At 28.0% G+C, this 27,382-nt stretch overlaps 1 protein-coding gene and 1 non-coding gene across 4 annotated transcripts in view; one reads left to right on the top strand and one right to left on the bottom strand.

Annotated features, from left to right (window-relative positions):
* The window catches only part of LOC129952631 (uncharacterized protein DDB_G0283357), a 150,783-nt gene that overhangs the window by 42,458 nt on the left and 80,943 nt on the right, over positions 1-27,382 (top strand). Inside the window, exon 1 of one of the 3 annotated variants that reach the window (XM_056065363.1) lies at positions 16,720-16,942. The exons of the other annotated variants lie outside the window; for them this stretch is intronic. Coding sequence (XP_055921338.1) covers positions 16,890-16,942 — 53 coding nt within the window. The 5' untranslated portion in view covers positions 16,720-16,889. Of the gene's footprint in view, positions 1-16,719; positions 16,943-27,382 lie in introns of those variants that run through there. 3 annotated transcript variants of the gene reach the window in all.
* Positions 21,012-21,083, bottom strand: Trnad-guc (transfer RNA aspartic acid (anticodon GUC)). The gene has a single exon. It is a non-coding gene; the product is annotated as a tRNA-Asp (tRNA).

Genomic DNA, 27,382 nt, shown 5'->3' with positions numbered 1-27,382 from the left:
CTTTCCGTTGAATTTTTTTTTTTGACAGTTGAAAATGTCATCGTGTAATAAATTTATAAAGCCACACCTCTGATAACCATCTTCAAATCTATTGTTTTTTTATTTATTTGGTCAACTTCAAGATTTTAAATAATATTCCATTAATAATACAGTTTCGAGAAGAAACATAAGTTCTTGTCTTGTATAACTTTCCGGACATTTCTTAACTATAATTTATTGTTTTTCTTTAGGAAGTTTATTAGTTTGGTGTTGTTTCTTTTCAGTACATGATAGAAGAAGAAGAATAATTTATTCTTAAACAGGTGTTTCTACATAATGTTAAGAAGTTTTCATTCTTCTTTTCTGTCAAATACTAAAAGTGGGAAGTTTGACAATTGATATGGAAGCCATTTTAATACACAATTAAATATTATAAAATCTGTTTTAAGTTCTTTAACACGTTTTTTATTTTTTGTGTTTATAAATGGGACTCATGGTGAATAAAATGTTCTCCTGGAATATTACTGGAAACGTAAATGATATTTCAAAAGTTCTTTTCGAATCAATTTGTTCCGAAAAAAAAAATGAATAACTAAATTCCCCCACACAAACTAATTAATGAATTTAGCAGCACTTATTTACCCTTCCTTTAGGATTCATTTATTGTTCACGTTTTATCCTGAAAATTAAGCTCTTCTTTAAAGAAATTAATGATTAACACAAACGCCGAACTCACATTACAAGAACGAAAGAATAAAAACAACATCAACAATCAAAGATCTGGGTATTTGGTTTCACCCTTTTTTTCGTTGTTTTAACTTAAATATAATAACTGCTTACAAGATTTACTTTGTGAATAAACTTTTTTATGTTCAATTCATTTTTTTTAAACAAAACCTCCCTTTAAATAAAAAAATAGCACAAAACAAAGCAACCACTTATTTTCTTTCCATCACCAACGCTAACTTTTCCTGGATGAACCCCTAAAGGTAATTTTCTTTTGTTGTATTTTTTCCATTTAATAAGAAAGAATGAAAGAAACCTTTGAAATCTCTCAATGGACACCTGAAATCGCAGTCAATCTATACCTTGTATATGTATGTGTGTATAAACAGATACACACAAACAAATATAAACACTTCATGGTCACTTATTTTAATTAAAAGAAACCCCACAAAGGAATCAACTTTTACCCTTTTAAGAAGAAAAACGCAGAAGCAAAAATAAAATATAACCCATCAGTTTAGTTTAGGTAACTGTATAAATAACTATAGTGATGTAAACGTTTACACACAAAAAGTGTGTATGTACATTTTCATTAGGACGCTTTTTTCTATGCGACCATTTTTGCCGGTATTTCGAAATAAGAAGTCCTTAAAAATGTGAGACCTTAATATACATATAAAGTACTCGCTTACAACAATTTTTTTTTAATAAAATACACGTACACTTCTTTCTTTAAATTTCTGTAGATCCACTCTACCGATAAAGCGTTTTCTTTTTCCAAACAATTCTCATTTTTCTGCCACTATCTCAAAAATGGTACGGCCTACAGAAAAGAAGTCGGAGCAGGGTTACCTTTATAGACACTTAAGTGTCATTTTGACATCTTTTTAACGGTCGGACACCAGGACACCTCTTTTCAAAAATAAGTCGATTTCGACACTTTTTATGAATCTTAAAACTCTTTGGACACTATTTCTAGCAAAACAAACAATTTGTTTCAAAAGTATTGGAGATATTAGTCCTTGAAGTTTATGATATTTTTTTAATTTTGCTTGAAAATGTATGTGAATTCAATACTACTCAAACTTCCACGACTAATATCTCGAAAACTATACATCTTAGATGTACGGACCCAAATAATTTTTTTGTAGGAGATTGAATTTCCTATAAAATTTGTTAAAATATTTTTTTTTCTGTAGCCCCCGTTTTAAAATAATATCAGAGAATTTAGAATTGTATGAAAAAAAGACGGTTTAAAAACGCCATTAATGGAAGTTAAAGATAAATCACAATGAATCTTTATAGATCGTTCAATTTTTGAAAAATCTCTTTACTAGCCGATATGATACCATAAAATACCGACGAGCTATGAAAATTTGATGAAAAAAGCTCAAAATATACGTTTTTTAAGCACCCTCATATTCAAGCCCGTTTGTAAGGTGCGAATAGGTAGAAAGCAAGTAAACTATTCAAACAAAAGCCGCCCTTATTTTATAGTTTGGTTGGTAGAGTTACATTTTGGTCAAGCTTTGTGATTTCCTTTAAAAAAAAAAACCTTTGCCATTCTCAAGGCAATACAAATTTCTTCCCAATATTCTTGCGAATAAAAAGACTGACAAATCGCACTTAGATATCATCTTTATTGTATAGGTGCGCAAATTTGCAACCTACTGGATTTTTTTTTGAAAAGTTAGCCTGGACGTTTTCTATTATTTATCATTCGTCCTTTATCGTGCTAGATTTGCTAGTTGAACTGCATATGTCTATGTATAGAAAGATAGCTTTGGCGACACAGGAACATGCAATGAAGCGAGCTTCTTTTCTTCTGAATATCTATAGGAAATCAATAGAGTGAAAACTATAATACGTCGTGGGTTTGTTTGTTTTTTTTTTTTTTTTTTTTTGTTGTATGTGATGGTTCTCTCTGGCTATAGTCTTGTATCCTTTCATGCTTCCAAGGACTAAAAAGTATACAATATACAAACAACCACTTCTCTATGAGTCTAGAAACACCCAATCGACAAGGTTCATAAAACTCAATGTCCGTTTCGACCTCGGACTTTTGTAAAAGGTATCTAAGGTATAGATAGGTACTAGGTAGGTAGTATAGCGTTACTTCTGTACAATATTAAAAAGGAGTGAGGACGAACAAAAAACAGTATAAAAACAATAACATGAGGATTATGTGAGCAGGAACTGATGTTATTTTTTTTTTACTATATTTGTTACACTTTTTATTTTTATTATTATAGTTTTTTTTATTGGCTGAATATTGTCACCTGGAATATTATTGTAGGTGTTGTGTGTATATTATTCTTTTGTGAAAATTATGCTATAAAAATAGAGAATGTATGAACCTGCATGGAAAATTAAGTATATCTAAGGAATTATTTTTTTAAGCAGGGAAAAGAAAACGATCCGAGGGGAGTATCTGCATTTTTACAATGTATAAGAGTAAAGAAAAAAAAGTTCATGTTCATTAATAAAGAAATGTTAGGAGGTAACATCATGATTGTTACCAGTTGTTGTAGATGATGTCAATATACTTCGTACTAGGTGTACAAGCTTAGTTCTTAATTAACAAATTTCGTGAGCACAAATTTACTGATTTCTAATTAAGCTATTCCGACATGGTTCGGTTGCTTTCTGATAGTGCTGCTGCTATTTTTGCTGCCCCCTTCCAATATCTGTTGTTGTTCGTGTCTTATTATATTATTGAAGTTTTGTTAGAAACCTTTTTTTGAGCAGGTGGAAATTGTTTTTTTGCTTTTGTGAATTTTATGGGTAGTTTGTGTGGGAAAAATTTCAACATAAAAGGGTAGTTTCTTTTTTTTAACCAAAATTGTCTTTGTTTTCATTTTGGGACTTAATTTGTTCTTTGAAGAAAACTTTAACAATTTATTGAGGCAAAAACAGTTTTCGTGTCATTTCTGAAATAATGATCAAAAAACTTAAAATGCCCGATTGCATAGAATGAACTTTTGCATATGGCTTAAAATAATTTAGTGCATACGTTTTCAAAATGTTAAGCATTGTAAAAGTAAAAAAAATCAAAAGTATTGCCAATACTTAATGCTTTTAATTATGTCATTAAAAGTTTTAAAGTTAAAGTTTGAGTTTTGAAAATAATAAATGATTGAAAACTAGAACGACCACTCCTCCTTCAAAACAATAAAACAGAATTAGAAGCATTGTATTTTCTTTCTCACCAAAAATCACAAGTTTTATGCAAAAATAATATTTTTGAAAGTTATTAAAACAAATCGAGAACTTTTTTTTAAGAAATTAGAGTTAGGATCAACCAAGATATTTATCGTATGTTTTCCAGAATTATCGTTAGAATTCCAGGTGTAAATATTTACACCAAAAATCTTTGAAATTTTAAAAACAGATACCATGAAATGACTGTAAAAAAAGTCCGTTTTTTATAAAAAATTAAAATCTACAAACAATAGTACGCAAATTTGCTAAAAATTGAGTTTCGACTCAATTATCTTTTCAAAAATTAAAAAAATATTGTCTTCCAACTAATTTTGTCTTCCACACTGATAACTTCACACCCGTTCTGTCGATTTGTCTAGCTTAATAGTTAAAAAAGTTATCTGTATTGAACAGATATTCTTAAAAAATTCAAAAATACCACCAATATATAATGAAATAATTTTATTTCAAAATCTAGTTTTGTTAAATAGATTATTAGTCGAAAACAAATTTTTACCAATTTTAGTATTATTTCTTAACATTTTTTATTTCTTACATAAACATATATCAATTTGATGAATGAAATTAATTTGAGAGATATCAAGACCCGAAACCAATTTTTACCAAATTTGCGTACTATTATTTAAAGATTTTCTTTTATGAAAAAACGGACTGTTATATTTTTATAAAAAAAAACTACTGATTATCAAAAACAATATTTTCTGTGAAATAAAACAATATTTTTTAAGAGATAAAACAAGTTTAAAGCCAATATCTCAAAGTTTTGAAGAGATATTTGAGTCGAAAATCAATTTTACCAACTTTTATTTAATTTATTTAGGTTTTTAATGTTTTGTAAACAAACTGTCAATTCGATTTTTCTCAAAATTTGACTGATTGTTAACAACAATATTTTTTAAAAGATAAAAGTAGTTTAAAGCCAATATCTCAAAGTTTTGAAAAGATATTTGGGTCGAAAATCAATTTTTACCAACTTTTATTAATTTTTTTAGGTTTTTATTTTTTGTAAAAAACTATCAATTCGATTTTTCTCAAAATTTTACCAGATATTAAAAACGTTACTCTTTGTTGCACAAAATGGTTTTGGAGATTAAATCATTTTTTATTCGTGGGGTGACAAATTTGTTTTTCCTTTCTTATTTATAAAAAAAACCTTTATTGAATTTTATTCGTATAACTTGCTGCACCTTCTGCATTATTATCTGTATAACAAAATTTATTTGAAGTCGATATCTTTGCTGGTTCTTGAGCTATGGACGACGAAAAAAAGTCGCGAACGTACGGCCTTACGAACATACGCACTCACAGGCATCTTTCTAATAATCTTTTATTTCGACTCTAGGCAGGACCTTGAAATGTCGAGAAATATCAAAATGTTCAATTCGACAAATCGGAAGAACTACAATAACTTCATATGAGAAGCTAAAAATATATATAAATATAAATTTAAAACCTACAGAAAATAGTACGCAAAATTGGTAAAAAATTGATCTAAGCAAGACACAAAAACAACAAAAAATTGATAAGTAATGGTTCCGACTCAAATATTGGGAGATAAAATAAATATATTAACTTTAAGTAATTTATCACACACAAAATATTGTTCTTAAAGTAATTAAATTAAAAAAACATTTTTGCCTAGCTTATTTAAAAACACTAAAAAAACGTTATCAATTTAAAATACAAACTAGGATATAAAAAGTGTTCTGCTAAAGCCTATTTAATTCTTAAAGTTAAATCAAATAGTACCGTTTTGGAAAAAAGTATTTGAAGAAAGTCCAAGTCTTCCCATACAATAAAAAGTTGGTGAAGAAATTGGCTTTGTACGTACTAATGTTTTTAAAATGTCATATTGTAGATAACTATATTGCTAAAAGTGCATTTTGTAAAAAATAATGATTTCTCTTTTTACTTTTTTTTCCTTGTGGTTCCACTCTTTAAACTGGTATAGTAACAGAAAAAATTGTTTTCCAAACATAATCAAGAAAAAAATATCCTCACCGAAAGAGATATGTACATAATATTAATTTTCATTTTTCTTGCTTAATACCTAACCTAAATCTGCTTGTTTCCTATTTGCGATTTCCTGAAATAACTTTCTGAATAAAAATTTGACAACACATTTCATCAATTTTATGAAAAAAACTGCTTAAAGTAAAGTTGTTAAAAAGTGTTGTCCTACTTGTTAATCAGATCACTTCCAAAATTTTTCATCTATGTAATTTATTTGATTGTTTAATAATTTGTTTTCCTTCTTTTCATTTCAGGTAAGTTCTAATTTGTATCTTTTGTCTATTTCTAAATACTGTAAGTACGTTTCAAAATTTGCATATCTATACCTCTACATAAAGATACATTTGGATTATGTTCAATTTATGTATGAAACAAATCAAATGTTAGCAAATATTTGCTCTATTGAATTGCAAAAATTTCGAATTGGCAAATATTTATGTTAACATAGACAATTAGCAAACTTTACATTCATACGAAAAAAGAACAAAATATAAAATGGAATAAAGAAGTAAATAATAATAAAACAACTTGAACACAATAATTATTTTGAATGACACAATACCGACAAAAACGTACCCCGCTTGGCTAGTTTTTTCTCTCATTTCAAATATAGATTTCTACTCATTTTCGAGTTAATTATGTCATTCACATTCATTATATACCGATATTTATATATATATTTGAGTGAGAATAACACTGAAAAAAATTATTGTATAAAATTAACACGCAAAACTAATCATTCAAGTTTTAATTAATATTAATACACTAAACCAGTATACACATAATTTATAATAGGGATATAGAGTTAAATCATCTATCTATCTATTGAAGGGAAGATAGAACGTGGGTGGAATTTAATTAACAATCTATTTTAATTAGTAAACAGCAAAAGTGTTGCCATTAGACATTGGAGCGTCTCGTCTGTGTGAATTTAAAAAATAAGAAATTTAGAAAATGTTTGAAATTAAACTAACATACTCAAATGAAAATGTTTACTAAACTTTAGGTGATGATTGTTTAAAGTTCCTCTGACAACTTATTTTTTTATATACAAAACATAGGGTCTTAAATATATAAAGGGTGGTTAACTTTCAAGAAATAAGAACCACACAGCTTTTTATTTGACATTTCTCAAATTCAGACTCACTCAATTTACGAGTAAACCATAGAAAGATACACAATTGAGCAACGCTTTCGTGCACTTCGTGATTTTTCGGTCAATTTAATTAACCAAATGCGCGTACAATAGGAAAAATCGGCGTCTGTAGGAGATGTAAAAACACCAGTGCATGCTCGTACGGCTCAAACTGTAGATTGCTGCTGTTCGTAATAGTATGTTATTTTTAACTACAAAAATTATTTCTTTTAAAAACTGCAAATATTTAAACGTATTACTCCCATTTTAAAATTGTTTTAACCAATTTATAAAATATGTATTACCGATAAATATAGGGTTTTCAAATAAGAGGTTTTATATTGAATAGCCCGCAATATAAACAACTGTTATAATTTGACATTTGGCTAGTAAAAAGTACACTATTAATTAATTAACAACCCGTTTTTATGTGTATGCATTTAATTAAAACATCAATTGACAATTTTTAAAAAAATGCTCCAACAAAATTATTCTAAGCAGTCATTGGGATCTCGAAATAATTTGTAGTATTTCTGATAAAAAAATTCACCAAAAAGCCTATTTGTTTTAGCCTAAGACCTTAATATTCAAAAAGTCTTAAGGTATAATAATAAAATTTTAGAGCCTGTTAAAAATTTAAACCAATACTTGAGCTATTTTGAAGAGGTAAGACTCAACAGTATGAATTGATACATTTTTAATGAATTATTGTGTTAAACTAAATTGTTCGCCAAATTGTATTGGAATTATCAATTAATAATTCATAGGGTAATAATCGTCGTTTTGCCCTGTTGAATGTTTGTATTGTTAAAACAAGACATGTATTTATATGAAAAAAAAGGATACAAAAATAAAACTTTTTCTTTTTGAGCCACGACTCTACGAAATAAAATATTTGAATACTTAAAATGTCTTGCAAGTAGTTCTTGCCATTCATTCCTATGCTTTTTTAAAATTCCTTAATCAAAAAACAATAATATCAGAGTTCAAAAAATTTATTTTCGTACAAAGAAACGGGTCAGTTTGTAAATAGAAATTTTATATTTGAATTAATTACACTCCGTTCACATGAAAAATTGTGTTATATCAGAATTCAATATGAATTAACTTTTCTGTAGACTTGGACTATATTTATTTGTTTTAATACGACTTCATAAACTGAATCAAATTAAATTGACCAATTTTGACTAAAATACTATTCAATCTTGAAATCCACACATGTAAAATTAATTTGAACATATATATGACCGTTTTTAAAAGTGTCAAATCAAAGTGAATTTAATCACGTGCAAACGATAAAATTTTATTGTATTGTAAGGTATTCAGCTAGTTATATGGCACTTAATTGAGCCGTTTATTTCGAAAGTGGCATAAGTCACTTTTTCAAAAAAAAATCGGGTTAATGGCAACACTAAATACAATTGAACGGTATCTTTTCATTTTTAAAAAATTTGCACTCAATAAGTTGAGAACTATTGAGATTTCTTCGAGAGAAGTATAAGTAATTAACGGTATAACAAATATCTTAAATATCTCGACTTAAAAAAAAGTGACTTATGCCACTTTCAAAAGTGGCCAAATGCTCATAGAATTTGTAGTAAAGTTGAAAGCTGTTTTAAAAGCGAGAATTTTTCCATTTTTCATAATGGTTTTGTTTTTAATTCTAAAACTTAAAAATATGTCAGTTCTCGATACATTATTAACGCTTTATTCAAAATCAGTAACTTCCCTTTATCAAGTTTTTAAATTAACATATTTTTTTTTGTGAAGTAACCAATATAAAATTATGTAATATAAAATTTAATTGTCAAATTAGTTGTACGTATCTAATACTAAAATCTCATGTTGTTATTTAAACTTTAAATAACACAACGTCTTAATTATAATTTTAAGGTTCACATTATCAAAAAAGTTTCTCTACTGCCACGGATATTAAGTTATTAAGTTAAAAATCTTTTTTACTTATCTTAGAGACTGAAAAAAATAAATTCAACAAAGTTAGTTAATTTTTAATTAAAGTTTATTTTGAATACTCTTAAAAACCACAGTGTTGGGAGAGTTAATTAATAAAAAATCTACTTAAAAAGAAAGAAAATAAGTTCTTATTTAAAAATCAATTATTTTATTACGCTGTGATGTTTTTATTTTGGTTTTCTCTTTTCTGATGAAAAGAAAATTTTCATTCAAAAATTGATTAATCTTATGTGTGAACAGTTAGGTTTCAATAAGTTATTTTAATTTATATCAGTGCTTATTATGAATGTATATGCATAGAGCTATACATGCTTATACATACATAATATAGGTACTCATTAAGTACATTATTTAAATGAGTGAAAATTAAAAAAAATATATCTACAAAGTCAGATGATAATTAAGTTAAGGCGATTAAATCTTTAATGACGACAATCTGACATGCATCTATAGAATCCGAATGTATTAAATATCGAAAGGGGGCTTGACATTATAATAAAGGTCGTTATTTGATGAGAACTTTGATTATTATTTCTTTCTCATTTGGGATTTCCATCTGATGAAATAACTTGCTTTGTACATAGAACTTTTATTTAACACATATATGTATATGTAGTTAAAAAAATAATTCTAAGGAGTGTTGATTTAAGTTATTATAATAATTATAAAATTGTTTATTCGTTAGAGAGTAATTAATTGTTTCGGGCAGGTACAGGTTAAATAGTATAAGTACATATGTATACTTGATAGTTGGGTGTGTTTTATGTCAATGTATATCAATTTAATGTAATTTGGGAGGTTGACAGATAAACTTTTGAATGACAAATAAAAAAATAATTCATGTGATTTTCTTTGTTTCACTCTTGAAATAATTTATTTAAAAAATACAAATATATGTACTTGATTGGTTTTCTTATTATAAATTGAATTTTAAAATATTTTTGTAAGTGTCCTTTTTAAATAAATTATTTTGTTGATTGATTTATATTCAAAAATAAATTTTTGAATCCACGTCACGTTGAATAATTACACTTTAGTCGCGATTAATATCAAAGTTCAAATTGTGTCTACATATACATTTTGGATTGTTGCAAATAAATCCTCCTAAAATAAAGTTCCAAGCTTTTAATTACAAATTTTGCATTCCAATCTGTTATAGTATCTACATATTAAGTAGGCTATTTGCTCTTCTTATTGTACATACAAATAAAATAGGTGTACCCAGAATATAAGTACATAAATGAAAATTTAAGTAAATGTTTGCTTTTTCTATCAAAAGATTAAATTTCAATTAGTTGATGTAAAAATTAATTTTCAAAAAATTCTTTCAGATTAAAATATGTTTATACAAGAAGGTTATAGAAGAATAAATGAACAATGGCTTTAAAAACTGGTAAAAAAGTTAATAACGTTTTCACAGTACATAAAGTTGTTCTTTACACAATTGTGTATTATTTTGTTATTAACAAATACTAAAATTAAACACTAAAAATTTCAAATACATGACAAGAAAAGAGGCTGGGATGCGACCCACACTGATAACTTCCCATCCCGTCTGTCGATTTGTCTTCCTTAAAAGTTTGTAGGTTTTCGTGTTGGGTTAAAAAAGTTGACAGTTGAATTATTGTTACAAATTTTAAAATTACCAACAATATTTTTCATATAAGTAAATAGTTTAGTTTGAAAATCTAGTTTTGTTAAATAGGTTTTAAGTCGAAACGAATTTTTTAACAATTTTAGTAGCATTTCTTAAGTTCTTACAAATTGTATAAATGAAATTGATTTGAGAGATATCAAAAACCGAACATCAATTTGTACCAAATTTTCGTTCTATTTTTTGTAGATTTTATTTTTCTTTATGAACGGACTGTTTGATTTTTATAAAAAAACTATTGAATATCGAAAATTATATCTTCTGTGGAATAAAAAAGGTTTAAAGACAATCTTTTTGATTTTGAAAAGCTATTTGAGTCCAAAGCATATTATTACCAAGTTTTAGTATTGTTTTTTTGTTAGGTTCTTATTTTTTGTAAGAAAAACTGTCAATTCGGTTTTTCCGAATGTTGAAAACAATATTTCTTATAAGCTAAAATTGGTTGGAAGCCATAATTTCACATGTTAAGTATATTTGAGTCGAAATTTAATTTTTACCAACTTTATGTAATGTTTTTTATAATAAAACTGTCAATTCGATTTTTCTCCAAATTTTACCGGATATTAAAAACATTATATTTAGTTGCACAAAATTGTTTTGGAGCTAAAATCATTTTTTATTCGTACAATTTTCGAGGTGACAAATTGTGGTTCAGTTTTTTTGAATTATAAAAAAAACCGGGAATTGGATTTTTTTACAATATATTATATAAAATTTAATTCAAGTCTCTAGCGTTTCTGGTTCTTAGATATTTAGGGTTAACCAAAATGTTCACCTTTTTTAAACTGCTATGGTTAAAAAAACCACCCACGCAATTTTCTTGAGAGCCCTTTCTGCATCTTTCTGCCTTATTATGTCAAATGTCAAAATCTTTAATTTAACAAATCGGACCCATTACAATAAATTCCTATGGGAAGTTAAAAAAAAAATCATGTGCAGGGTCATTAATTTTGTGGCACTGCTGAAATTTGCCAGCTGTCAAACTCAGCTGTCATGTGAAGTGACATAACAAAGGGTGAATATTTGCCACTAATGGAATTATGAATTCAACGCAATTCTAAACAACATTCAAATGTTTTTATTTAAGTTTAAAAAAGTTAGAACTACATATATTTTTTTAAATTAGTTAACAACGGATTTTTTTCTTAAGCCGACTTGCTTCATTTTTCAATAAATTTTCCTTCTCGTGTCTTCGTGTTTATTTAAATTTAATTTTTATTTTAAATACATTTTCTTGATGTAACTAAATTATATTTTCCACTGAAGCTAAAATTTAAATAAACAAAATATTAGTTCTTTTAATTAATTTACAACAATTAATTGCATACTAAGTTATTTCTTAGTTTAAAAAACCGTTTATACTTGCGACATATAGGAACTATATGGCAAGTTTTGCATTCGTGCAAAATTTCGAACTCGAGATTTTAATCAAACATGATATTACGATGGTAGAGAAGTCGAAAAAAGTGGGTCCCGCGATTCCGTCCGGTCAGTTTTGTCTGTCTGTCCACGCTCCTACAGCCTAAACCATTAGGTCGATTGAGTTCAAATTTGGAAGTTAAGGTTTTGAGCAGATTCGCGTGAGGCGTTTTTTTCATTTTTTTTTTAAGATCAAAATTAACAGTGGCCCCCATACAATTTTTTTGGTCGAAAAACGAAAATTCGAATTTTCTCAAAAACAAACCGATAGATTTTTTTTAAATTTCCTCTAAAATTTTATTTTTTTATTTGGATTCTTTTAAAAACAAAAACATATTTTTGTATTGCTCAGGAAAGGTACCGCTCATAGAACCGTTATTTTGTTTTTTAATTTTCTCAGCAACTTATAAACCGATTTCAATAATTTTTTTTCTGAATAAGCTCTTATACTGCCTTAACAATATCTGATTTACAAAAGTGCAATTTTGTATTGTTTGGATTTTTAAGAAAATATTGAATTTTTTTTTTCAAAATTCTATATCTCAAAAACGGGTCAACATTTTTTAACGAAACTCAAATGAATAGCGTGTATTTACAATCACTAAACAACTGCATACCAAAAATATTTTTAGAACAAAATTTAAAAATTTTATATATAAAAAATTAATTTAAAAAAAAACCGCTCTAACGATTTTCAAAAAAAAAATTTGAAAAATCAAAGGTTTTTTTATTTATAAAATGGCATTTAAATTTTTGAAGACAAACTTTTTTTTCGGGTGAAATTTTGAATATTAAAATATTTTTTTTTAATATTTTCACTATGCATGAGCCCGAAAGAGCGCATTATTTTGACGAAGTTGTAATTGCATTCATATCTTTAATCCAAATTAATGCATTTGGTACACATTTATATGATATATTTAATCAACAATCTATTTTAAAGTGTCTATCAAGAAGTATTATCTTGGTAACTTTGTATATGTGATTTTTAAATATTATTCTTTACGAATAACGTTGTTTCACACATGATTTACTTGCCTTCGACTATATAAAAGAATAAATACTTAGTACCTACAAGTTAAAGAAACGGGCCAGAAAGAGTATATGTATTTTCTCTTAGAATCACTTTTTCAACGTATACACATTATACCCATTTATAAAGGTATTACGTACAACTTCTACAACTACTGCTTACGTGTCACTTCATAACTAAAATCCAAAACGCACAAAATCCTGACTGTAAACAACACATGAATAGCAATTTCTTGTACCTGTTCGTATGCTTGTTGTTTTTTTTAAAGTTTAACAAAATAAATAAACTGAACGTAAAAACTCCATGTTAGCGCTGAAAACTTATAGTAAAGAAGGAATGTAGTATGTACCTTTTAGCTACCAATAACATTCCTTCATTATCATCATAAACATGTCCTTATCTATCTATCTGCATAAAGCTAAGCACGCCAATGAACTATATGCCTGCTACCTAACTACACAACCAATAGGCGATCGCTTTACAATTTAAACATTCATGGTCTGCCTCTTTCTTATCTTATTATTTTCCATCCTGGTTCTTCTAATATGAATTTACAATAAAGCTATCAAAAGGAAAAAAGCTTTGAAGGAACTAGTTGAATCTATATGAATCCCATCGTAGCTTTATACATAAAAGAAACCATTTTTCATATACAAAGATCGTACTCAAGTAAAAGCAGACTTATGAATGTAAATATAAACAAATATCGGTAAAAGATCCTAAACAGCTGTCGTAAGCATGCAAAAGTGTCTTTCATCCCCTTATTAGATACAATATTAAGCCATTTTGTTTTACTTTTCCTTTTTTTAGGTATATAAAGTGCATTGATATAAAAAAACAACAACAAATTCATCAACCATCATATGGAAGCTCTTTATGTGAAAACATATACACGGATAGACTCAAATAAAATGAAGGAAATTGTGTTGACTTTTTGGGTGGATTATCTTATCTCCCTTATTCTGCTGGCTGCTTAAGGGAATGAAAATAATATTGTCTTCTCGCTCCCGCTGAATTTCACCGCTTTCGATACTTACGTCAAAGACTCGGCATTTCTCCGCCCTAAAAGTTTATGCTCATGAGAGTACTATGGTTGTCATATACAAAGATCGCACGTTTTTTTTTGACAAATCAAATGGCATTTATATCTTTGAAGACAAACTTATTTTACAGGTATATTTTCAAATTTATATAAGTACTTTTTTAAACAGACTCTTAACATACAGGAGCAAGTTCGTGCGACCCAGTCGTGCATTTTATTTTTATTTCAACATTGACAGGCTTGACAGTTTGTTCACAATGGATGTTCAAATTAGAAAACTCTTTGCTTAAAGTGTTGTGAGGAATATTTGTTTGAAGTAAATTCTTTTTTCGAAACTTCGGAAAGAATGTAACCTTCTTTCTCTTACAAATTTTATTGTAACGTTTAGCAAACAACTGTTAAGGTTTCGCCTTATTTCGGATTTTTCGAATTGATTTCCTGTCTTCGAAAGGTTATTTAAAAGTTATTGACTTGATTCCTTAGTGGAAATAGAAAATTTATACAAAATATTTCCCATTCAAGCTTATCAGTGCTCTCCCGCCTAAGCTTGGAATATTATGCGAGATTTTTTTTTTCCACAACCACTTAACTACCCTGTGATGAAAAATAAAATTAAATTCCAAAAGCAAATTATCGCATATTCTAAACCTTTTGTGGGGCGGCATTGTTATGATGCAGTTTTTTTGTTATGCATTTGAAAATATCAACATTCCAATGTGCTCTCATGGTACAGTGCACGATTGTGCATTTAAAGTAATTAGACGCTTTGTTTATTGATACCTATATCATCGTTCTGTTTTATAAGGGTGAAGAATAATTGTGTGTCATCAAAATTATAAAAAAAATCACGCTTGAATGCACTTCAGAAATTCAGTTTTTTACAATTTGTCATACAAAATTTTAAATGTTTTCAAATAAAAATTAATAATAAAATGGATTTTAAGAATTACCTTTTATTTTCAAATTTATAAAGTGTTCATAATCTTAATAAAATTTCGATGTGCCTATATTTTATTTTTTAATTATAAAAGAAAAGGCCAAGGCTTTGCCCAATTGAATTCCACACCACCAAAAGAAGTGATTAAAAGCATCACGAGAACTTGGCGCTTGCTGCACCTCATATAAATGTACCTATGTAGATATTTATAAATATAAATATATAATACAAAATGTACCTATAATGACACTAACAAAAAAGTGTCTCGTTCAAAAACTTAAAGTGAGGCACAAACAATTGTGCATAGTATACAGAATCACACCCAGAAATAGATGTGACCAGATTTGTAGAATCTAAAAAAAATCACTACTATAGAGCACAGTATTAAAGCACCTAGCATTAAAGACAAAAGGCTTAAAATTAAACGCAATTTAAAGATGAAAACTAGAAGAAAACAAGATGAAAATAAACGTGAACAAGACTTTAAAGAGACTAGAGTGAGACTAGAGCAAAACTACAAAGAGAATAGAGAAAGAATTGATCAATACATCACGATTAGGTCAAGCCAAAAGCCAGGTGAGAACAAGGCAAAAACAAGTTGGGACTAGAAAGAGAAGAGAAGAGAAGCGAACGAGATATGACTAAACGAGATTAGAACGATACCAGAGCGATATAAGATCAATTGTTTGAAATCAAGATAAAGTCGAACTAAGAGTGAGATAAGACCAGAATGAGATGAGAACGAAACGAAAGTGGCATGAGAACGAGACGAAATTGAGATGAGATCGAGCTCATAGCGAGACAAGAGCGAGATTATTATATCACTTAAAAAAGACGCAACTGGTCACCTTAAAAACCCAAAGAAGCATCAGCTTTGCAATTCATGTGCAGTGCTTGAAATTAAAATCTATTGCGCGTTTATTTTTAAGCTAAAATACAAAATAGAATTTAATTCAACTGCGATTTATTTTTGGCTCTATAAACAAAATCCGTCGACTACTTATAAACTTCTACTATACGCCGATGTTGATGCCTCTGCCGCGCCGCAAAACTATAAACAATAACAACAAAAAACAACAACAACGTGTGTTAAACTATTTTTATGTGCAAAGCTTTTATTTGTACTTTGAACAGACACTATTATGTAGATTATATGCAATATGTACTAAACGTACATTGCTTTGTTGTCTATATGTCTGCTGCCTTGAACTCCTTTAGCTTTTGGGGTGCTGCGCTGCTGATGCGATGCTAAAAGACTAGAAATAAACATGGAGTACGCTTGCAGTTATGTTGTTCTAATTTATATAAACTGTAACTATTTTTTTTGTCGTCTTGCATCTTTTTTTAAAGGTGCAAATGAGATCAGGATAGGAGAGTCTTTGGTCTATCTTTGAAGGTAGTACGAGCAAGATTATAGGAAAGTTTTTCTCCTTTGTGATGCATTTATGCAATCTCTTCGTCTTATTGCTGCTTTGTGGTAAAAGAGGAAGCAAAACTACGAGGACAGACTTATGAGATTGTGGGGCGGAAAAAAATTCAGTTTTAATTATTTATTGGTTTAAGTCGGGTGCAGTAAAATTGAAGAAATTAACAATCTGTCTATAAAACGTATCTCCCTACTACGAGTATATTAGGGTTGCTTCTTCTAAAATTCGTGGAAATTAATTTAAGCTGACGTAGTAAGATTTAGGTATTTGTTTATAAACCTTAATGTTCACGTGATCATCGAGAATCGCTTTACTTACGATAAAGAAGATGTTTGCAAAAATTTATTCGAATTGCGAAGATTGCAATGAAATGGATTGTGTGTAAGTGTGGATAGTGGGGGAATATTTTTGAACTTCATAATTCTTAAGAATTGATTAATATAAACGATAAAATTGTGTTTAAAAGTTTATTCACTGATGGCGATTGATATTTATTGACTAAGGGTACATATGGTTTCTGTAAAAACTAAAGAAAAGAAGAAATGCTTCACAATTGAAATATCAAAAAATACTTATACGCCCGAGTGTACCTTTTTCAGTTTTCATATTTATTCGTGTGTAGAAATTATTTTAAGGAAAAATTTTAACTCAATTTATTTTAAAAACTACACATTTAAAAAAATCGACAGTTAAAGTTTTGATGTGCATCATCATGTTAAATTTAAGAATATATAATTTTTTGTTAGAGATCTCATTTATTATTCAACCTTAAGACAAACAATTATTTCTGACTCTTAACTTTTTTACTTGATTTATCCTTTTCAATATAAAGTTTAACCTTAATAATTTTTGGTAGTCAAAATTATAATACGCATGTTAAAATGAGAGCAAGATAACGAGCCCTTAAACCCGAAACATACTATTATTTGTTTGTTTAAAACATTCAACAGGTAGAACGTACTGGTTTCAATAGTTTTCTTTAAATGAGTTTGGTACTTTCCAAATTAAAACAAAATATATACAAAAGTAATTATTTTTTAGATAATTTAGGGTTTTCCGATAATTGATTTCATAATACAGTCAAACTTCCCTATAAAGAACTTTTACATAACGAAGATCTCTCTATTACGAATTGGTTTTGAGTACAAATCTTTTTGGTGACTTTTTTTGGTGTGTTTTGATCTCCTTATATCGAATTTCCATAAAGCGAATTTTTTTCTACATAGAACAAATTTTGTTGACGGAAATCCAAAAAATTATTTTGTTTTGTCTTGTATTTGTTTCCACATAACGATTTTTTTCAAATAATTTTCTGTTAAAAACAACAGCATGCAGAGACAAAAAAACTTATAAGGGGAGTTCCCCAAGATTTTAAATTCAAGCATTCTGTGTTCGGGCTTCAGTGAATATAATTGAAAATATCTCGAAGAAGCATTTCTCTTTAGAAAAAGTTGTTGTTAATTAATAAAATTGAAAAACGATTGACTAGAAAAACAGATATTGTTATTGGTGTTTTTAGAACCTTTCTGGAGCAGGGATGAGAATGCTAAGCAAGAAAAGTGAAACATTTTGCTCAAAAAACGAAGTAGATTTGTAAAATATGTAGCAGATAATGAAAAAAACACAAAATACATCACCTAGTCGAACTTAGACGTAAAAATGTATGTATTTGAAGGTTAAATGCTTCTTGAAATTCACAAAATTCAGTTTGTCGTTTAGAACTGTAAGAAAAATAAAAATAAACATCTTGTAAGTATGTCAATTTGAAATTCAGTTTTCTTTATTGCCGCTGATGCACATAAATGCAGCGAATAACAGCCACAATGAATCAATTCATCACATCTTATATAAAATTTTGTGCGTTAGACAAAATTTTAAAACGAAGCAGAAATAAGTTGCTACGTAGCAGAGACATACAAATAAATTAATGAAGTAGATCTGCTACATATGAAGTAAATACTCATCTCTGTTCTGGAGATGTTGTTGAAAAGAAAAATGGAAGAATGTCATTCAAACTAAAATCACTGATTTCTTTAAATAAAAAGTAAAAACAAAAAATTCTTTGTAACGAATTTTCTATATAACGAAATAATTCTCTGGTCCCGTGTAAATTCGCTATGGGTAAGTTTGACTGTAAATGAGTATCAATATAGAAATCAATTTATTTCACTGCAAAAAGGAATGAAGTCCACTATTACGATGGCAACAACAAATCCTATGTTATGAAATTTTCCATTATCAATTGACATGTTTGGGATTGTAAGTCCTCGATTGCTACACAAACTCCATCTTCATGGTCTGTAATCAACTTTGGAGCATTGTTTTAAAGAAAAAAGTTTTAAGATTTAAAATCACAAGATCTCTCGTAAAATTGCTAGTTTTAGACATTTCAATGTGTTGGAAACGTATATCGTTCTATTTTTATCATTTGTCCAATGTCAAATGATGACACTTCAAAAGTGACAGCTGCCTTAATAGTTTTTTTTTTATAAGTAAAACCTCTTGTTAGAAAATTCTATGTTATGACAAAACATCCAGAATAATTTTTGTATGCGACAAATTTAACTCTAGAAAATTATTACATATTTTTGAAAAATGTTAAATGGCAAAATAGCAATAAAAAATGTTTTTCCACGTTTATATCTTTAAAACGAACAATTATGTTAATATGTTCGCACTCTTTTTGACATAAGTAGAAAAACTATATATCAACGAAATTAAGAAAATTGTATGTAATACTTAAAGTGGGCTTGACCACGAGACGAGACCACACCCGGTGAGACTTTGCTAGTCTTGTCTCGATTTCGGTCTCGTCCAAATAAAAAAAACGTTTCAAAATTGTTTTTTTCTCACCAGCTGTTTCATCGGTAGCCTCGTCTCAATTATGTTTCTTTTTAAATGTAAACTCCGTCAATGGGGAAAGTCGGAAATTGTAGACGTTTTACAAAGGTTATAGGTTGGCAGAAATGCAGTTAAATTCTGTCTACATACTTATATTATTTGTTTCCAATATTATCTTGATCATAGTCATACTTCAATAGTACGATCGAAAAATCTCATTCTCGTGTCGGTATCTCGATTTGGTCTAATTTCAAAAGTAGTATATTATTCCTTGAGATGGGCCCGAGAATAATCGTGTCTCGTTGCCGGCTTTAACTTATTAACATAAAAGTTTAATGCAATCAAATTATTTACCAAAAATCTGTTTTCATAATTTAAAATTTTGTTAATGAAAATGTTGTGAAAAGCTTTTAGCATCGAAATTTGTTTTCGAGTTTTACAATTTCCATTTATTTTATAATCAATATTGAAATTACTTTATTTCATGTGCTATAAGATTTTGTTTCAGAATCAAATAAAGCGTGCTTAGAAAAGATCAAATTATTTATGATATTTTTTTATAGACTCCAATTTATTAACCTTTTTATGAAAAAATGTTCTATTTCTTTCTTGTACGAAACCTTGAAAATGCCTCCCTACTTACAAAAATATTGAAATATTTGAAAATGAAACATGAACTTAACGTACGAGTATCTTCTTCTATACGAACCACCCTTAATTCTACATTATCGCTAACAAAAACTAAAAGTGATCGAAATTTCATGGTCATGCGTTGCCTAAACACTTCTCTACACTCATTCAATTAAAATACAAAAATCTATCAAACAATCAAAAACAATGAAAAGATCTCTTTTAATTTTGTTAAACAAATTATAAACAAATCATAAAATCAGAAGGTTATGAGTAGAAATTTATGTTCACGATCATTTTGGCTGATTCATAAAAGATATCAAATAAAAACACCCATACATAAATAGATCTAACATAAAGGAACAAAAATAAAACAACAAAAACAATATAAAATTTTCATTTCCTTACCTTTTGCTTTACATTTAGTTTCTACAAAATTATTTATACAGCGATGTTTGATTGCTGCGATCAAATTGTCATAGTAGGAGTAATAACTGACGGTTTTTACTTTTATTAAACCAAATGATGATCATTGGATTATGAATTATTTTTTGATTCTAATATCGCCCACGGCGCTGATGGGGTTGCTCTTATCTAGTGTTAAGTGGAATGACTGATGGTTATGACAATTTTTTTAATGAATGATAGTTTAAATTTACGTTTTAATTGTATGTGTTTTTTTAAATTGCTGTTCTTTTTTATAAATATTTGAATTAAATGCTATCACAATTCGGTTTCTACTCAAGTAGAACTTGTGGACACGATAAGTGTACTTATAAAGTGTTTTCAATTAACACAAAATAAGTAAACAAACTTTACAAGTGCAAAGAAAACAAATTGCTAATTTGTTGTTCTTGTGTTTCTTCAAAGTGTTAAATACTCACCTTTGTTATATGAAGACTAATCATTCTTTAGATTATGAAGAAGAGTCAATTTTTTCAAAAAATAGAATTCAAAAGAAAAAAATATATCGACTATACTCCCCGACGGGGAATTGAACCCCGGTCTCCCGCGTGACAGGCGGGGATACTGACCACTATACTATCGAGGATGTTGTTGAATCTCTTACTTTTTTTTCGATGATGAGCTAAGCGGGTATGCGTCTTCCTATGGGTGGTTTCTGTGGATTCTTAAAAATAAATTAAATGATTTCAATTTTGAAGGGAACTCTTAGATTGTTTCTAGAAAGGTATCGTTATGGGTGAAATAAAAAAAGTACATAGTTAGAAAATATTAAAGATTAGCGTTTAAATAAATAATAAAGTGAAATATTCTTGAAGATTTCTAAGTGGTTAAATAGGACCTGTCATAGTGAAGTTTTTAGGGAAAAAAAAAGAAGCTGGGATGCGACCCACACTGATAACTTCCCATCCAGTCTGTGGATTTGTCTTGATTAAAAGTTTGAATGCTTTCGTGTTGGGTTAAACATTTGTTAGTTGAATTATTGTTACAAATTTTAAAATTACCAATAATATTTTTTTATATAAATAAATAGTTTAGTTTGAAAATCTAGTTTTGTTAAATAGATTTTAAGTCAAAACGAAATTTTTAACAATTTTAGTAGCATTTCTTAAGTTCTTACAAATTGTATGAATGAAATTGATTTGAGAGATATCAAGAACCGCACATCAATTTTTACCAAATTTGCGCACTATTTTTTGTAGATTTTTTTTTAATGAAAAAACGGACTGTTGTTGGATTTTTATAAAAAAATCTACTGAATATCGAAAACAATATTTTCTGTGGAATATAAAGTTTGAAGACAATGTTTTAAATTTGAGTCAAGATTAAATTTTTACCAAGTTTTAGCATTGTTTTTTAAGGTTTTTATTTTTTTGTAAAAAAAACTGTCAATTAGATTTTTCTCCAAATTAAAAAATGGGATAATATGATTTAAAAAATTACACTGTTTTTCTTTATATTGGTTTTAGAGTTGAAAAAATGTATGTTAACTCAACTCAAATGTACGTTATGTCAACGAAAATAATTTTGTCTTATGTTGCATATTTGTTAGTAAAAATATATTTTTATTTAGCATTACATTTTTTTTATGTAAATAGTTCTTGTCTTGTATTAAATTATGTTTGGATTATAATTTTAATTTTTTTTATGAACAAATGAATTGTGTTTTTTTATTTAATTATTACCCTTGGAATGTTTTCTGGTATCCTGGATCTTCCTGGGAATAAACTTTCCTCAAAAAAAATCCAATGCAATAACAGCCAAATGTTCCTGGAAACTTACTCACCCGATACCAATAACATAATTCATTTGAAAACTCATTATTTACTTTTTAAATGTCTTAGAAAATAAAACATTCTTAGAGAACAAAACATCTGGTAGTATTAATTACACGTGGCGTTCTATCAGATACAGATTTTAATGACATACATACATTTAATCTATTATTGAAGGGGCTTATAGTAATCTATAAGTTAGATTTGTTGAAGAAGGGCAAATTTGTGTGCGTAATTATATTAATCAGGTTCATTATTTTTATTAATAAGTAGGTATAGTTAAAAATCAATGTTGGTTGCACTTATAAGCTATTTAAAATTGTCACATAATAAGGTAGGCACTAAAGTATTGTAACGTAAGAATTGTTTTTATTTAAATGTAATTTATATTTAAATTTTGTTGGATCACAGGAACTCATTTTTCTTACGCCGATATTTTTAAGTTTCTTCAAAACTTTTTTTAAGACTCTTGGAAACTTTAAGGCTCGAAACAATTTTAAAACTAGTTTTTCTGTAAATCTGGACGTAACATGTGCGTTTTCCAAAACAAAAACTACAGGGTCTTTCATTAAACAAATTCTATCAATAAATTCAAATGAAATAAAGTGTCTGCGAGATATCCACATTCTAATTCGTTTATTCGCATCCAAAATATCCAACTTTTAATTAGTCTCCGCACAAGTTCAACTGAACTTGACTTATGGCAAGAATTATGTTGTCTTCGAGAAAGATTGTAGTTTGTGGTTCATTTGCATAGACTACCAAAAAAAAATAGAGTTGATAATCATCAACTTTTAACGCTCGCTGGTAATGGCCCTAATATCGTTGCTTTGATTTTAAAGCAACATGCCCAAAAATATTGGCTTTTCGAAAAATGTATTGCACATTCTTTAAGGTCTTCTGAGTTGGTATTGGCCATTTCTTCCATTCATCCAAAAATAAGTCTCATCGCTGAAGATAATAAACAGTAGACTTATTTATCATCCGCCATGATGTGAATAGTAATCTCGGAGGGACTCTTTTAGTCATTTAGAAATTTTTCTGAAAAGTGAAGGTTTTGATTCCACAAATTTATCATTTGTTTATGTTAATTTCTTAAAACAGACTGAATAACTGACAACATCTGTCAGATGTGTCTTCAACAATATACTAAATTTCAGAAATTACTTAAGAAGCTCTTGCCTTTACGTCTGGAATGATAACCTTATAACCTTTTCCCAGCAAGCTCCTACCGTTTATTCTTTATTCATACAAATACCTTTCTAAACCATAAATTATAATCGATTAACAAAGAAATTCAAATAAAAGCTGAAACACGTTTCAATGAAAATTTAATCGAAAAAGCAAAGATCATAAATATTTCTCGAAAAACAAAACGTATTTACGAGTACCTACATACATTTTAAAACCTTTCTTCTCCAAAAAAAAAAAATACTTAAACAGGGTGTGAATTGTATCTTGTATTTTATTAATATAAGCTCTTCAATTATTTTTCCATTAAGCAAAGGTATACCTATTTATCTACTGTTATTCCCTTAAATTATTATAATTAGGCATTTCAGATATTGAAAGACCGTGCGCCAGAAAAAAAGCTCCAAAATTGATCTTAAATCAACTTAAAAACCGTGCCACAATATTGTAATAAACCATTGTTCTATTTAAATCTCGTAATAAAGATGACGTCGTGGGGTGGTTAGAATGTTATTTCATTTTTATGGACGTTTCAATGCCTCGCTTTCTGAGGCCGGGTCTAATAAAACCTAAATCCATAAAATATTTCCTTTAATTTGTTTGTACCCACATCATCGTCATGCCATTGAAATCAACCTACGCAAAACAATAACAAATAAAAGAAAAACCGAATGCTGATGTTGAAGAACCATTTTATCCATAGAATATAATATATATGTAGATAGTGTGGTAGTTGTTGGTGTAATAAAAATCCTGATTTCCTACCAGCACTCGTATTCTCGTTGTCATGCTTCTGAATATTGGGTCTTTTTGTGGGTCTATTTTTATTGGGGACAAATTGGGTGGGTGAGGTGGGTTTTGTAGATCTTTTGTTTTTGTTTTTATTTAACCAGCTTTCCAACCTACAACTAAACTATTAATTCATATTTATTATCTGCAAACTGACAAGCTATGTAATTACAAATTGACTTGCTTTTTATTTTTAAGTTGTTGTTGTTCATTTTTGGCTTAAAAGACTGAGTGGGAAATTACCATTTTATTGTTTTAAATGTCGTCTGCTATCATATTCAAAAAGGAGAAAAAAAGTGGGAAGTCGTAAACATTCTCAAAAAGGGTGCCAAATATTTTGATTCACATAAAGATAGGAAAGAGTCAGATACTCAAACATACATACGTACATAACATATTTTGGGACTTTAAGGGTTTATAATTTCTTTGGGGTTTCTATAACATTGTTTCCTAAATTAGACCTTTGGGAATGTTAAAAGGTTTTATGATAAGTTCTTGACATTAAAAAAGAATTAAAGTTTAGGTTTTGATATCAAAAGGGGGTTCTTAGTGGCTTTAATGTCTTCAACATAAAATCTCTTAACTTTGATTAAGGTAAATGTTTAATACATAAGTGAAATGGCCCAGCGAAATTTGATTAGATATTTGTGCTTAAATTAAGTAACATGATTCTTCTTTTGATCTTCTTCAATTATGGGTAGTCCCTAAGCTCCTGATGAGAAGATTAATTCAAATTTTGTTCTCATGATAAATTGACTAATTAAGGTAGTTTGAATTGAAATTTAGGAACGTTTACAGGTAAATTATCGTATGTGTGGTATGAAAAATGCTTTTCACAGAATTACTTCTGCGTTGAGTGATTACTCACAAATGAGTTATTTTGTAAAAATTAAAGCGTATTATTAATTTAATTTACAATTCATTACACAATAATGAAAATCAATGAACTTAAAGTTACAAAATATGAATCATGTCATTTGTCTTGCCTTGAATAATTGTTTTACAATTTTATACTTAAATCAAAATAACAATAAAAACAAATATACAAACTCGAACAATATACAAACTTATAACAATATAAGGTTTTTGCCGATTGTCTGTATATTAATAAATTTATTTAACTTTTTCTTTTGTTTGCAGTGAAATATAAAAATAAGTATACAATTGTTAGGCGTATCGAAAAAGTTTTTTTATTCAATTATAAACTTAATTATTTATTATACTAAAACTAATTATAGCTCTAAGAGAGTGTCTAGACAATGTTGGTTTAATGGACGCGATTTTAAGTGAAAACTTATACGGTCAACTTATTCAAATAAAATTCTAAAAATAAAATTCAAGGTTCAAAATTTCAGGCAGGTTGAAGTTAATTTGTATTTATTGAAACATATATCTTCTTAAGAGGCCCGTTAAAGCTATCATTGGTTTTTATCATTCAAATATATATTCGAAATTTGAAAGCCATTAGAAAAGATAAATATGTAAGTATGTTTAATATCCAAATTAAGATAATAAGTTACTTTAAAAATACTTTATTTAACCCAGAGCTCATATCTTAGTCAATTTTTGTTTTTTCAATGATGGAATAAATTTCAATGAATAGTTAATTTTTAAATTTATATTTCGAAATGAAACCATTTCACTTTTATTTGTATAACGACATGTCAGTTTTACTTTCAATGATAAACTCAAAGCACAAATGCTAGACAGACGTTTCAATGATAGCTGTAACCAACCTGCCAAAACTCAATGATTGGATTCTATAATGTACATTTTGTCTCAAAGTATTTTTGGTTAAATTTTTAGTTAAAATGGGACAGATCGTCCAAATTAATATTTGTAGAGTTGAAAGGCTTTATGGAAAACAATTCTGCAGCTAGAATAGAAAATAGAGAAATTTGTGTAGTTCAACTTAACCTTTTCTTTAGATTCGGCTTCTTGGGCGCTTTTTTAAACTTTATTTTAGTATTTGCAGAATGTTGTAAAACAAACAAAAAAAACGAAGATATAATAACGATAAAACACAAATCATTTAAAAAAAACTGAGCTTTAAATTTTGTTAGCCAAACTATGTCAGCAAAATCTTAACAAAAGAATTTTGAACGTCAAAAGCTTAACCACATCCAATATTAAATAAATTTTGATTGTTCTTGCAGGTTATTTTAAATAACACTTTCTGCTTGTAATAGCGGTCATTGTAACATATAAGGCAAAGTGATTGTTCTCCTTTAAAGCTAGCAAATATTATCATAGTACACTGTGGCGTATACGCACTTTTTATTTGTAAGTTATTGTTTCGGCTGGTGTTTTGTTTTAAATTAAAAATTTAAGTTTAGTCAAATTTTGATCAACAATGTTGAGAAAGGACAGGACTAGTAAAACAAATTTAAAATAAAATAATTTGTTTTAGTGTTCTTTTTCTCTATCAAAAAAAGTCTAATTAGGATGAATCGAATATCATTTTAAGCATTTCAAGTCAGTACATTTTAATTATATTCTAAAAGACAGCGTTTCTCCGTGGGTCAAGTCTGTATTTTATAAAATAAAATTTGTCTTAGAAAATAAAATGTGAATATATCAAATAAAGTTCTTGAACAACGTATTGATGTATCTTTAATCTTACAAGTTTTTGTTTCCCCTAGGATTTAATTTCACATAAAATTGAAGATCAGATTCAAAAACTTATTGTTCAAAAATGTAGGTAATTAAAATCTCTGAAACGAAATACAAGAAAAAATGTTTCTGTTTTTAAACAATCATTAAATTGGAAACGAGAACGTTAACTTTTTATATTGCTTATTTTCAAATAAATAAAGTTGCCAATAAAAAAACAATGAAAATACTTAAAACTTATTTTTTTTAAATATAAAGTTTATGCAGCTTTCAGCTATTTTTAATTTTCTATGTAACATAACAAAATGTAAGAGTAGTTCCCAGAGGTTACAGTTTGATTCTTGTCGTTTGGCAAAGAGAGAAAAAGAAGTGTCATCGAAAGGTTACTGCTTCTTGAATGGCAGCTCAATGTTTAATAATTAAACATTTCATTATGTCAGGATTCTTACAATTGAAACTTCAAACTGTTAAAGAGTGATAATGTTTAGTTATACATTTGCGATTCATTCAATTTGTTTGA

This window comes from Eupeodes corollae, chromosome 3 (assembly GCF_945859685.1).
Source record: "Eupeodes corollae chromosome 3, idEupCoro1.1, whole genome shotgun sequence".
Classification (NCBI taxonomy): Eukaryota; Metazoa; Arthropoda; class Insecta; order Diptera; family Syrphidae; genus Eupeodes; species Eupeodes corollae.
Note: the sequence above shows the minus strand (reverse complement) of the source record. Positions and strands in the feature narration are given on the sequence as shown.